The following is a 12072-nucleotide window of genomic DNA, read 5'->3' on the forward strand; positions in this document are numbered from 1 at the left end:
AGAAGTTGCCTGAAGATGGAGTGGTTGAGGGTGACAGCCAAAACACACGGGGTTTCTTTTTGGGGTGATGAAAATATTCTAAAATTGATTGTAATAATTGCACAATTCTGTGAATATACTAAAAATTGTTAAATGATACACCTTAAATGAGTGAATTGTAGGATATATAAATTACATCTCAATAAACCTGTAACCAAAACAGGTTCATATATAAATAAAAGACAACTTAAAATTCTAAAAAAAGTTTTTATTATAGAAACAAAACAAGGAGTGTAACTAAGCATGAAATAAATAATTTCATTCTTGATAAAAGTACATTTAATGTTACAAAATATGAAGTAAACTAGTTGATAACCCAACTCTTTAAAGGATTTGTTTATTGAAATTAACTTTTATTCTTTTGCAAAGATGTAGCCTTAGTTACAGGAAGAGCACATTTAATCTAAATATACATTGTTGTAGATATGATTCAGAAGTCAACATACATAAAAGTGGTTGTATTCATCTTCATTAAATAGCTGTACAAAGCTATTAATTTAAAATATGAAAGGGTTGCTTATGTGATATCTCACACTGTAAGTATGGAATGCATTTTTTTCTGATACTATTATATCAATAAATACAGTGGTCAGATGTTCTCTTACAAAAAAATGCACATAAGATTATACATGCCAAGGTTACAATGTTGTAAGTTCTAAGAGACTTCTAAACAGAAATGATTCAGAGATGCCTTTATGCTAAATTTAGCAAACTGGGTTCTAAAATGCCCTTTTTTAAAATTATGGCAATCAAGTATAATGTTTAGAAACCTTAATGGATGGAAAATAGTTGAATCAAATATATTTCTTTGCAATTTTCACATCTAATTTTATTTAAAGTATTAACATTAAACATTCAAAAACTTAATAATAAGCTACTATTTCAAAAGAAATTATTCAATTTTACTTGCAACTTTAATACATATTGGAATCTAAATCTATTAGCAAATAGCAACAATAGAGAGTGTGTATTTTAAAAACTGGACAAATGAGAGAATATATTGAGATGTAAATCAGGAAGCAGTCACTTGCGTTACAAAGGGTTCTCAAATGCACAGAGCAGTTCATAATACAGGCCCTTAAATATTCATGCACTTTAAATACATTTACTCAAAAACTGATTTACATACACAACTTTCAGAAACTCCACCGATTTTATAGAGAGACACTACTTTTACCCACAAAAGGCATCAAAATGTTTTAACAGTTCAAAAATAGAAAGGGCCAAAAAACAACTGATTTCTCAAAAACAACAAAGTTTAATAAGATGGCTATTCACTGCTCCTTCAAGAAATTAATCACTTATTTTTTAAAGTGTATTTTTCAACCCCAACTTACAACACACTTCGACCTCCATTTCTACTTTTCCTTAACTCAATCTCAGTTGTCTGGGAGAGTGTCACAACATCGAGGCTATGAACAATTTGGGTTAATGTCCTGAAAAAACATGCTGTTTATACATACAGAAAAGTAATGAAGAAAAAGTTAGCTTTGAAGTACAATGCATACTCCCTAGGTTGTAAAACCCTACCAGTCTAACAAAAAGCACCGAGACACAATGTCAAAGTCAGAGAAAATATAAACCAGCACAGAGTCAGTATCAGAGACCTTACCAAGTAAGTTTTATTTGTTGGATTGCTTGGCATCTGGGGGCTAAATGAATTAATTAACCAGGTTAGAAATCCCATCACTACCCTTAGTAAAGATTTGCTTAATCATGACTTAAAGTTAATAGTGAAAACAGCATAGTGAGGATTCTTTCTCTGTGCTTACTGATGAGGAAAAAGTTACCAAAATTTTCTTATGAGAAAGAAAGAAATGGATGTTTTTTGAAAATAAAAATAAACTTTGAAATAAGGAGGTTAAGGCACTTATTTCAATGGTTTTGCAACATCAAGACCTAAGTACATTTTATATTTCTTTGAGAAAATCCTTCTGCCCAAAACCCAAAAACTTTGCTCCTTTCACAGTAGATCCTTACTGTCAAATCTAACAACTGTAAGTTACCTAAATGGAATTACTTGCAGAATTTCTTAATCATTTGTTATTCTACAAAGTGAGGAAATTAATTAAATGCTCCTCAAAGTTTTCTAATTACAATTATTTTAACTACAGCTAAATAGAAGCAAATAAACTTATCTCTCATACCCAGTATTATTATTTCTATAATAAAGCTCACATTTTTCTTTTCACCTAATGCTCAGTGAAAAATTCATTATTTAAAAAATTCAATTAAAAGCTGCTCCAAATCTGTTTTATTTAAGAAGGTGACAGAAGCAAAAGCAGCTTACTAACATGTCAAAAACAAAATCAATAAACACACAACAGTCAGAACTAATTCAGCATATTTGATCATAAAATAAATCAATAAAAATTCAATTAAATATTTCATGCTACATAGAATAGAAAGTAGGCTGTTCTATCTCCCTTTCAAAATATGCAAGCCGGTTTTTAAATTACACTATTTTGTATGCTCTCTCTAATCGTAAGTACTACCATGTGACTATTCACTGTACACTTAGGTAACTATGGTAATATTTTCATAAGGCTTGAAGCTAAATACTAGTCACTCACTATTAAGATGTAAAAAGAACCTGAAATAGCCTGCCTGTAGCTGTCTTGATATAAGTGTTCAACGTTACATAAAAGTATGAAATGACAACCAACAGAACTAATATACCAGACACAGGACATTGCTATCAAACAATTATTAAGCTCCAAAAGAGCAAAACATCTTAGAGCTAGCCTAAGAACACATATGCTTTTTCTTCTTTTAAAATATACATATTCCAGAAAATAAAGATAATGGAAAGATGCTCCTTTCTAACATAGTAATTTAGGGTAGTGAAACTGCAATTTTTATAGTACTCTAACAAGTGAAAAATTTGCAAATCTGTTCACTTAGATGTATAAGGTAAAAACATGCATTCCATCTTACTAAAATGATACATCTACCCTGAATCTCTTTATAAAGTCAAATTAATCATTTTAGAATTTCTTTAATTAATAATTAAAAATACGAAAACATTTAACTTAAAGGAACATAACATTAGATTGTGAACCTGTGCTGTGAATTTTATTACAGTTGCCATTTAGTTCTCAATGTTGAAGACTACGTCGCAGTTTCTTAAATAGCGGCGCTCATGCTCTATCACAAATACATCCCCTTGCAGAGCTATGCGTGACAGCGTCTGCACGTGTCTCTAGAAACTGCTGCTCATTTTAGTGTACATTTTCTCATTCTGAAAAAGATTTAATTTTTTACTTACTAATTCAGTAGAAAATATGTGAGTACATTATATACTCCATATCCGTATTTTTAAAAAACTTGAATAACATTCTTTTAAATGTCTGTTTTAAAAAATATATAGGTAACAAGAGTTACTGTTTTATCATGATTAAACTGGTATCAAATTTATGGGCATAAGTAAAAAAAGCTAACCACTTAATAGTCATAAAGTAATAAAATGCAATATCATGCAATATATACTACTAAGAAAGTGCTTACTTATATAAGCAGCAAATGATGAGAGCAGTATCATGGAAAATCTGGATATATCTTTATGTATATCCTCAAAAATCACTTTCTTTGTATAATTTTCATTTTAATTTAAATGCCACAAATTCTCAGCGAACCTTTAGTTTTTTTTGTAATATTTCAGTTCTATTATATACCATGAAATACCTTCAGAAACTGCCTTGAGGGTAAGAATAATTCTTCCCATCTATAATTACATCACATTAAATATTTATTAAATGTTACATTTGAGAGATACACTCTGATCTTGAACATACTCAAATTCAAGACCAATGCCATGATGGAATGAAGATTTATGAGGAAAATTTTACAATAGTTCAGAAGGTAAAATCTTTAAAGATCATACAACAAGAAGGAAAACACCTGGCTGGAATACTGCGGAGTGGGAGGTCTGACATTTTACCAAGGACAGTAACGTTTGATCTTTTCCCCACAGAACGCTAGACCCAGGAAACGGCAGGAGGGGAAAACAGCAGCAGCAACGTCTCAAATGTCCACACTCTGGTTTCCAAAAGATACCACGTAGGTAGAAGAAAATCACATTTTACTTCAGGTGGTGTTAAGGGAAATGAAGGCCTTACTATTTTTCAAGACTGAAAGGATATCACAGTGTTGATTTTATATACAAAGTAGGATCTGTTCCAGTATACTCTAGTGAAGTAATTCACATACGGAGAATAGTTAATTTTGACCTCATGACAAAATCGCCCATGTTTTGAGTAGGTTAACTTGTCACCTTCTTCACAAACCACCTATCAAACAATATGAAACATAGTATTAAAAAGCTCATTAAGCTCACAGGAGAAATGCAATTAATGTACAATTGACTATATTTATATGAAAAAATATATTATTGCTAAACATCACTCTCTCACATTGGTTAGCAACCACCTCACATTGTTTAGCAAATGAAAGCCTCTTCACAAGTCACCATGTCCATTAAATTCATGAGCTCCCCAGTGAGACCGAAAAACCAGTATAAAATGTTTTCCCATTTTTAAAAGAGTTAGTCCTAAAATTTAGAAGGCGATGTCTCCATAGTCTATTACCATCCCTCTGAAGAACATCACATGGAGCCTGCGAAGGCTGAGGACTGCACATGTGCTCTTATCCTCAAACTCTTCTGCTTGTGTAGAACTGACTCGTAACAGTAAGCAAGTTCCCAGTGACTTACCCAGCACAATCCTTTACATTCTCACCTTACTGGTGCTCACTAAGATAGCTTAGCAAGCTTGAAGGGTTTTCAGGAATAAAATACTATTATTCTAAGGCCGAGGAAAGATGTCAGAGAGTCAAATTTAAGAATAAAAGGATGGATTAGCTTTAAGTCCGTGCCTGGCATTACATGAAAGGAATAGTAACTTTGTGTTCAAAATGGAGCCAAAGGGTGGCCAAGAGCAGAAAAAGGCTCCAGTAGGCAGCAATACAGCAGTAACCACTGATACCTGATGTTTAGTAAAACTCCATTTTGTCACCAATTAAGCCAAAGCTCATAGACATTAAATACCAACAAAGAAAATTCAAAATACATACAGCAGAAAACAGAGTAAGTTTATATTACAAGTTAAGGGGTTATGAAGACAGGGAAAGAGAGAAATCATAAAAATGAATTTCACACCTACAAACTGGCCTGGGATGATTAAGACAAAGAGCTAATCATTTAGGAGGGTACAGAATAAATCTTGGCTGCAACCTGAAGAGACTAGGCCCTCTAACCAAGAATGACCTCCCAAACTTTTCCTAAGTTCCCTCACCCCGAACTTTCCCAGGAATAAAGGCATCCTTCCCAGATGACACTAATTCTCAGATACCCAAGCTCCCCTGTCAGTCTTCTTAGTTGCCAGGTATACAGTATATACACTGCAGGCTGAGAAGTAAGAAGTTTGGTAAAATAGCTGAAATCAGTGACAACTTAAGATACAGCTAAACACTAACAACTAAAGTGGCTCTGAATACACTAATTTTTGTGGATAATAGGGACTCAGTGTACAGGATCATGTTAATTTAATTAGCATTTTTTCTAGGTATGTATCAAATTATAAGAAATTTCTCAACATAAGAATATAACAATACAAATAGCTGCTCTTTATATTATTATACTATGTAACACTAATATAATATGTTAAAATCATCCTTGAAACCAAATTATGCCATGTTTTGTTTATAAATGTTGAACATGCACAAATACAGACAACATATATGGAATCAGGTATTGGTAAGATTTTTTTTTTTCAGAATTGCAAAATTTTCCTTTTGTACATTTAAAAAATACCTCAAACTACTTTAAAGAAGCTCCCGCCACTATTATATAACTTTAAATTACATTCTTAGTTAAGTTCCAAAAATAAAGGCTGAAGATAAGATTACAAGTTTAAATAAAATCATTTTCCTCAAAAAAAATTTAATTTTCCAAATGGTTACTCACGTGGCCATTTGCAATGTCTAATAAATCTTTAACCCTGCAGCCTCTCATGGTTCCCACCTCATTGCAGATAGCATCTTCTACAATTAGGTAATTAGCCTTGTAGGATGTCAGTATTTTATAAATATCCTCAGCAGATCGCTTTGAATAGATTTGATAGATCTGAAAGAATATAATTAAAACAACGATTTTAAAAGACATTTAAAACTTACGTTAATTAAAATTATACACTGAGCATCTTCTATGTAAGAGCACTATCTATGGAAAATGAAGATATTCACTAAGACTTGACTCCTGCCCTCAGGAAGCTTATATGCATCTGGCTATTGGCCACATACATTTATCTTCTTTGGAGAAATGTCCATGCAAGTCCTTTGCCCATTTTTCCCCCAGTTTTATTGAGACATAATTGACATACAACACCGTGTAAGTTTAAGGTGTACAGCATGTTTATTTGATACTCTTATGTTGCAAAATGATTACCACCATAGCTTTAGCTAACACCTGCACCATGTCACACAATCCCCACTTCTTTTTTGTGGTGGGAACCCCTAAGATCTACTCTCTAAGCAATTCTCAAATGATTAATACAGATTATGAACCATGATCACTGCTGTACATTAGATCCCTAGAGTTTATTCATCTTGTAACTGGAAGTTTGTACTCGCTGACCAGAGTCTCCTCATCTCTCCAACCCTCCCAGCCTCTGGTAACCGCAACTCTTCTCTCTGCTTCTGTGAGTTTGGCTTTTTAAGATTCCACATGTAAGTGATATCATATAGTATTTATCTTTCTCTGTCTGACTTCTTTCACTTAGCATAATGTCCTCAAGGTTCATCCAAAGATTTGGGGGGAAAAAAGGTTCCTAGTCTCATAGCCAAGTCACATAAAACTGAAAACTCTAAAATATTTAAACTTAATTACAACCTAATTAGAACTCTGATCTAATTATAAGTGATTCTGAAATTCTGCTTTAGAAAACAGACCAATTAAAAGAAAACAATGAAAAAAAAGCCATGTCAGAGTTGGCTGGTTTAAATTAACAAAAAATAAAGTTCATGAATATGCTGTAATATATCATCTAAGCAAGCAACACTACCTTTTCAAGTGCAGCAAATACTTACTTCTTTTTTTAATATTTTTTATTTTGGGGGGGAGGTAATTAGGTTTACTTATTTATTTTTAGAAGAGGTACTGGGGATTGAACCCAGGACCTTGTGTATGCTAAGCATGTGCTCTACCACTGAGCTATAACCTCCCCTAGCAAATACTAATCAGAGGCATCGGTTGTCTCTCAAGTAAATCACTCCCAGGCACAGCTCCCCATCTCCAACCTCTCCCCGCTTCAATCTGTTCCATGACCATAATTAACTCTAAAACAGATCTAAGCTTTCTACTCCTAGGCTCACGGAAAAGTCTTTGATGACTCCCAAATGCCTCAAGGGGAAGTTTAAATTCGTAAGTATGATATTCCAGGTCCTTCAGAATTTGGCCTCATTTTTATTTTCTAGTTTCATGCCAAATTTCATGGCTCATGTGACCTTTTCAACCTGAAATCATATGTATTCTTTTTTCAAACAAGTTTCTAGCCCAGATCAAGGGAATGTTCTTTATGAAGGCCTGGATTTTGAACTCCTCTCTGTGCTTCGTGTGTGTGTGTGTTTCAGGCAGAGTGCATTATCTTATTTAATTCTCACAATGAGGAGGTGAAAACTATTACTGTTTCCAGATTCAGAAACTTTCTCAAGGTCAAAGAGTTAGAATGTGGCAGAGGTATCACTTGAGTCCAGATCCTCTACTTCCAGAATCTAGATTTGGAGAGTCTAACCTTTGTATTAGAGTCTAACTTATTTATTGCTGTATTTTCTCCTTAGCTTAGAATATATTTAAAAACTGTATGAAATTCTCTCAAACTGAAAAACAGGATATTTAGAACTCGGGTTCAGTTGCCCATTACCATCAGATATGAAGTTACCATTTAAATCCATACCTAACATTCAAAGTGATATATTCTCTGAACAAGAATTAGATACCACACTAATGTTATACTAAGTTGAAAATAAATCAGTGTTTTATAAGCAACAGCAGAATTTTGGCTTGGAAATAAAAAGTGTATAAAGACATTCACTAAAAGACTTCTTTCAGTAATTTGAGAAGTTTCAAAAGAAAGTTTCGCTTTGTAAAATATTAAAAATCAGTCCCTTGAAACCTTGTGGAAAATTAAATGTTTCTCCTAGAAACATATCAGTACTATTCATAAAACAAAGAACTTCATATTTTAATTTTGGCCCCTCTTGATTAAATGTATTATACAGCTTTTTGAAAACCAAAGCTAATTAACTCTTCTAAAATTGTCTGGATTTTCCTAGCTAGCCAAGAACATATACACCATTACAGAACTATACTAAAATAAAGGTCATATAAAAAAAGACCCAAACGTAGACTCTAAAATGCCTTACATTTTCATTTCTCTTGAGGAGATCATCGTCATTGTAAAGAGGCAAGCTTGTCACCATCCATCCAGTGCATAATTTAATCGTACCCATTAACTGTGGACTTCCTGCAAACACAGCTGCAACTGGAGCTTGCCTTCTGCAAAGAACCAGAAAGAATCACATACTGAAAAGGTAAGGATATGATTTAGATCACTGATTTATGTCAGTTCTGAAATACCAACCAACTTAAAATGTATTGTACATTAAAGTTTCATTTCATTTCATTTTTGGATTCATGCAAAAAACTGAGCACCTAGTATGTACCAGAAACTGTTTAGAGTGCTAAAAATACAGAAATATTTCAGAGAGGTGGGAGGACAAGGTCCCTGCTTTCAAAAGGAAGCAGGGGGACAGTATAAACATACAGGTCAGGTGGTAATAATGCTATTAAAAAGTAATGCAGAGTAATGGGACAGTGACAGCAATATACTATTTTAGATAGTGTGGTCAGTTCAGTGGTGATACTGCAAATTCTCAAATTCATCTTTGGCAAATATTAACCACCATAACCCAACTCCTTCCAGATCTGTCTATCCTCCTGCTCTTTTAAAAAAAAATTTTTTTGGGGGGGGGTGAAGGTAATTAGGTTTATTTATTTATACTTTTTGGGGGAGGTATTGGGGATTGAACCCAGGACCTCATGCATGTGAGGCACATGCTCTCCCACTGAGCTATACCCTCCCCCTCTTCTGCTCTTTCTTGATCTTAACATATCTGTCTCCAGAAAACACATGAAGGACTTCTCTACTCTAAATCATAACGCAAAGTCCCAGATATATGTCACTCATAAGACAGGTCCCAATGGGCTGCTCTAATGTCCTCACTTACTTATTCACTCCCTGTATTTAACATTCAGCATCTGCCTACAATGTACTAGGGATATTGTCAAGCTCTGAAAATAAAAAGATGGCAAACAGCCATTGTCCCCAGGGAGCACCCAATATGGGGAAACAAAAATGAAACAGAAAAATTACACCACAACAAAATGTAACAAAAATGTCCAATCATCTGATGTACAACATCCAGTGTTTCAGCCTTTGCTGTTTTTGAAAATATTGTGGCAAATCACACACATAGATGTGACTTTCTTTTCTGTTAACGAGAACACAAGGCTATACAGTCAGCCTTCCACAAAGATAAATACAACTCACAAAAAAGTATTAATGGCCAGTAATTAAGGATTACCTAAAAAATAATTTTTATATGTACGAGAAGTACCATTATAATGAGATCTTATAATAACGCCTATTTTCATTTCCATATACCTTTTCTATAAACCTACTCCTCATTTCTAGAAACATTTTTTGTTTTTTGTTTTCTTCTATTATCCTGGCCTTTCTGATAGTATTTCATTCCTTTCTCAAGTTCTAGTTTCTTCTCCTATGTCTTTAAAATTTTTCATATTATTTCACAGTCTCTTGCCATGGGGTAGACTGGGTTGGAAAATGGTTGCAATGATACTTTTCCTTAGAGTTAAGCTCTTGGAGAAAACTCTGATCTTTGTCACATGACTTGATTTAGCCAACAGAACAAAGCAAACAATGTGAGGAGAGACTTAAGACATGCTTGACACAGACCTGTCCTCTCCTGCTGCTCCTGGGAACTCTACAGCCACCAGCTTGTGAATGAGCCCAGGCTCACCTGGGCTGGATGATGAGAAGCACGTGGCCAAGTCAACTTCACGGCCTCAGCTGACACACACCCAAGCCTTCGACATGTGAGAGAGGCGGTGCCAGGACACCTGGTCCCAGCTGAGCCAGCCCAGACCAGGAGAATCCTCCCCACTGCCTCCACTCAGCTGATCACCAAAACAGTGCAAAAGCACACGTTTACTGTTTGTAAGCCACTAAGTTTTGTGGCAGTCCGCTGTGCAGTAAAAACTGATACAAAGCGTTTTATTCTCATAAATGGCTAGAGGGCTAAGTCTGTTGTCTCTCACAGACTACAGCTGGTTCTTGATCTGTTGGACGCTTCTTCCTGTGTTTTGTAAATTTAGAGCTTATCTTCACATAGCTTTATTTGTGAAATCCTCTGTAGCGCAGGCTGAGGATTACATCAGGCACTCCAGACCATCCCAGGATCACTTTTTATGCTAAATTCTTGATTTAAGGTTTCCTGGGTTAGACAAGTATAATTTCAAACTACAAACATGTGAATTCAAATGCATCACTAAAAATTCAGATGAGAGACTTTATTTTTGACCAAGAGCTGAGGCCAAGGAAGATGTGCTTTTTTGTCATCCTTCTCTACCACTTGGTGGATATTTCGCTAGTCCACCCTTTCACTGATAGAGTAGCCCTCTGAGGGTCCTTAGGTTATATATGTGTGTTGGGGGAGGGGAAAAGGTGTTTCAAATACAATTCCCGGCTTCCATAGGTCCAAGGGCACATCTCCTGTCACATTAAAATCTGCAGGAGCATTACAATTAAAATTAAAAATCTTGTTAACCTTAGTTATCAAGACTAAAATTCCACCACTCATCCACCTCCAACCCAGAGTATGAGGAACATATGTTGACTATATAAATAAAAGGACATTGGTTTCTTTTTAGTCTATATTTCTAGGTGTTTAATGGCTAGAGTCTCAATTCTCAAACTTATCAATACTTTATTTTCAATGGAAATAAGTTCAATTAGAAAATTAGAATTAAAAGTCCAATCAAAAACTAAATATCCCAAAAAACATGGAGTAAAATTCCTGAGTTTTATGAGAACTAGGAAAAGCATTGATGTATTATTTCCCCTGAATCCATTAAATAGTGTTATGATTAATTAATAACTTAACAATTGTCTTCGGCAGTTTAATTCTTACTTTATCCAGGTCATAAGCTCCACCGTATCTGGGTCATAAAATTCTTGTAGTTCCATTAATTCTGTCATTAATCTTGGAAAAAACTAAAATGCAAAACAAAATCCCCAAAGACTGTGTGTAAGTACTTAGAAAGTTTAAAACTGTTTCAGAGTACTTCCAAAGACTAAGAGGCTAACTTAAAGCAAATAATATTACAATACCGTTTTCACGGAAAAAATGGCATGGATTGCTTTACTTTCTTTCAGTTTCCTGCTCATTCTTCTCAGTCGAAACAATCTATTTTATGGTTAATCTACTGCCTACACTCAATACATAATTTTAGCATTACCAAAAATTAATGATCAGTTGTATCTTTCATGCACACGTGCACACACACTGAATAAATAAGTAAACAAATACATTTCAGGTCAAGTCAAATAATTCACAGATTTACTGGCAATTAGTTTCATATTACATTATGACAAGCCAAAGAATTTACATTACTTTATAAATATTTAAACTTTAGAGCTGCCAAAATACTTCTTACTATTTACTAATTTACCAATAAATACTATTTGTTCAGCCATTTCCTTTGCCAATTATAAATTGAATTAATAACAGTATTGAACTACAGAAAATTGCATCAGATGGCATTCTAAAAATGTTTTGGCTCTTCCATCATGTTCCTATTGGTAAAAAGTTAAGTATTATTAAGTATATCACACTTTATTTTGTTACAACAGTACCTCAATATAAGTATCCTACCCACATACATAAATTCATCACTAT

General features: G+C 34.0%; 1 protein-coding gene across 1 annotated transcript in view; it reads right to left on the minus strand.

Moving 5' to 3' along the window:
• Window positions 1-300: 300 nt before the first annotated feature.
• Window positions 301-12072, minus strand: part of DPY19L4 (dpy-19 like 4) — a 47661-nt gene continuing 35889 nt past the window's right edge. Inside the window, exons 16-19 of the mRNA XM_032468235.1 lie at window positions 11305-11387; window positions 8458-8590; window positions 6002-6160; window positions 301-4328 (exon numbers count right to left, since the gene is read on the minus strand). Coding sequence (XP_032324126.1) covers window positions 4164-4328; window positions 6002-6160; window positions 8458-8590; window positions 11305-11387 — 540 coding nt within the window. The 3' untranslated portion in view covers window positions 301-4163. The remainder of the gene's footprint in view (window positions 4329-6001; window positions 6161-8457; window positions 8591-11304; window positions 11388-12072) is intronic.

This window comes from Camelus ferus, chromosome 25, assembly GCF_009834535.1.
Source record: "Camelus ferus isolate YT-003-E chromosome 25, BCGSAC_Cfer_1.0, whole genome shotgun sequence".
NCBI lineage: Eukaryota > Metazoa > Chordata > Mammalia > Artiodactyla > Camelidae > Camelus > Camelus ferus.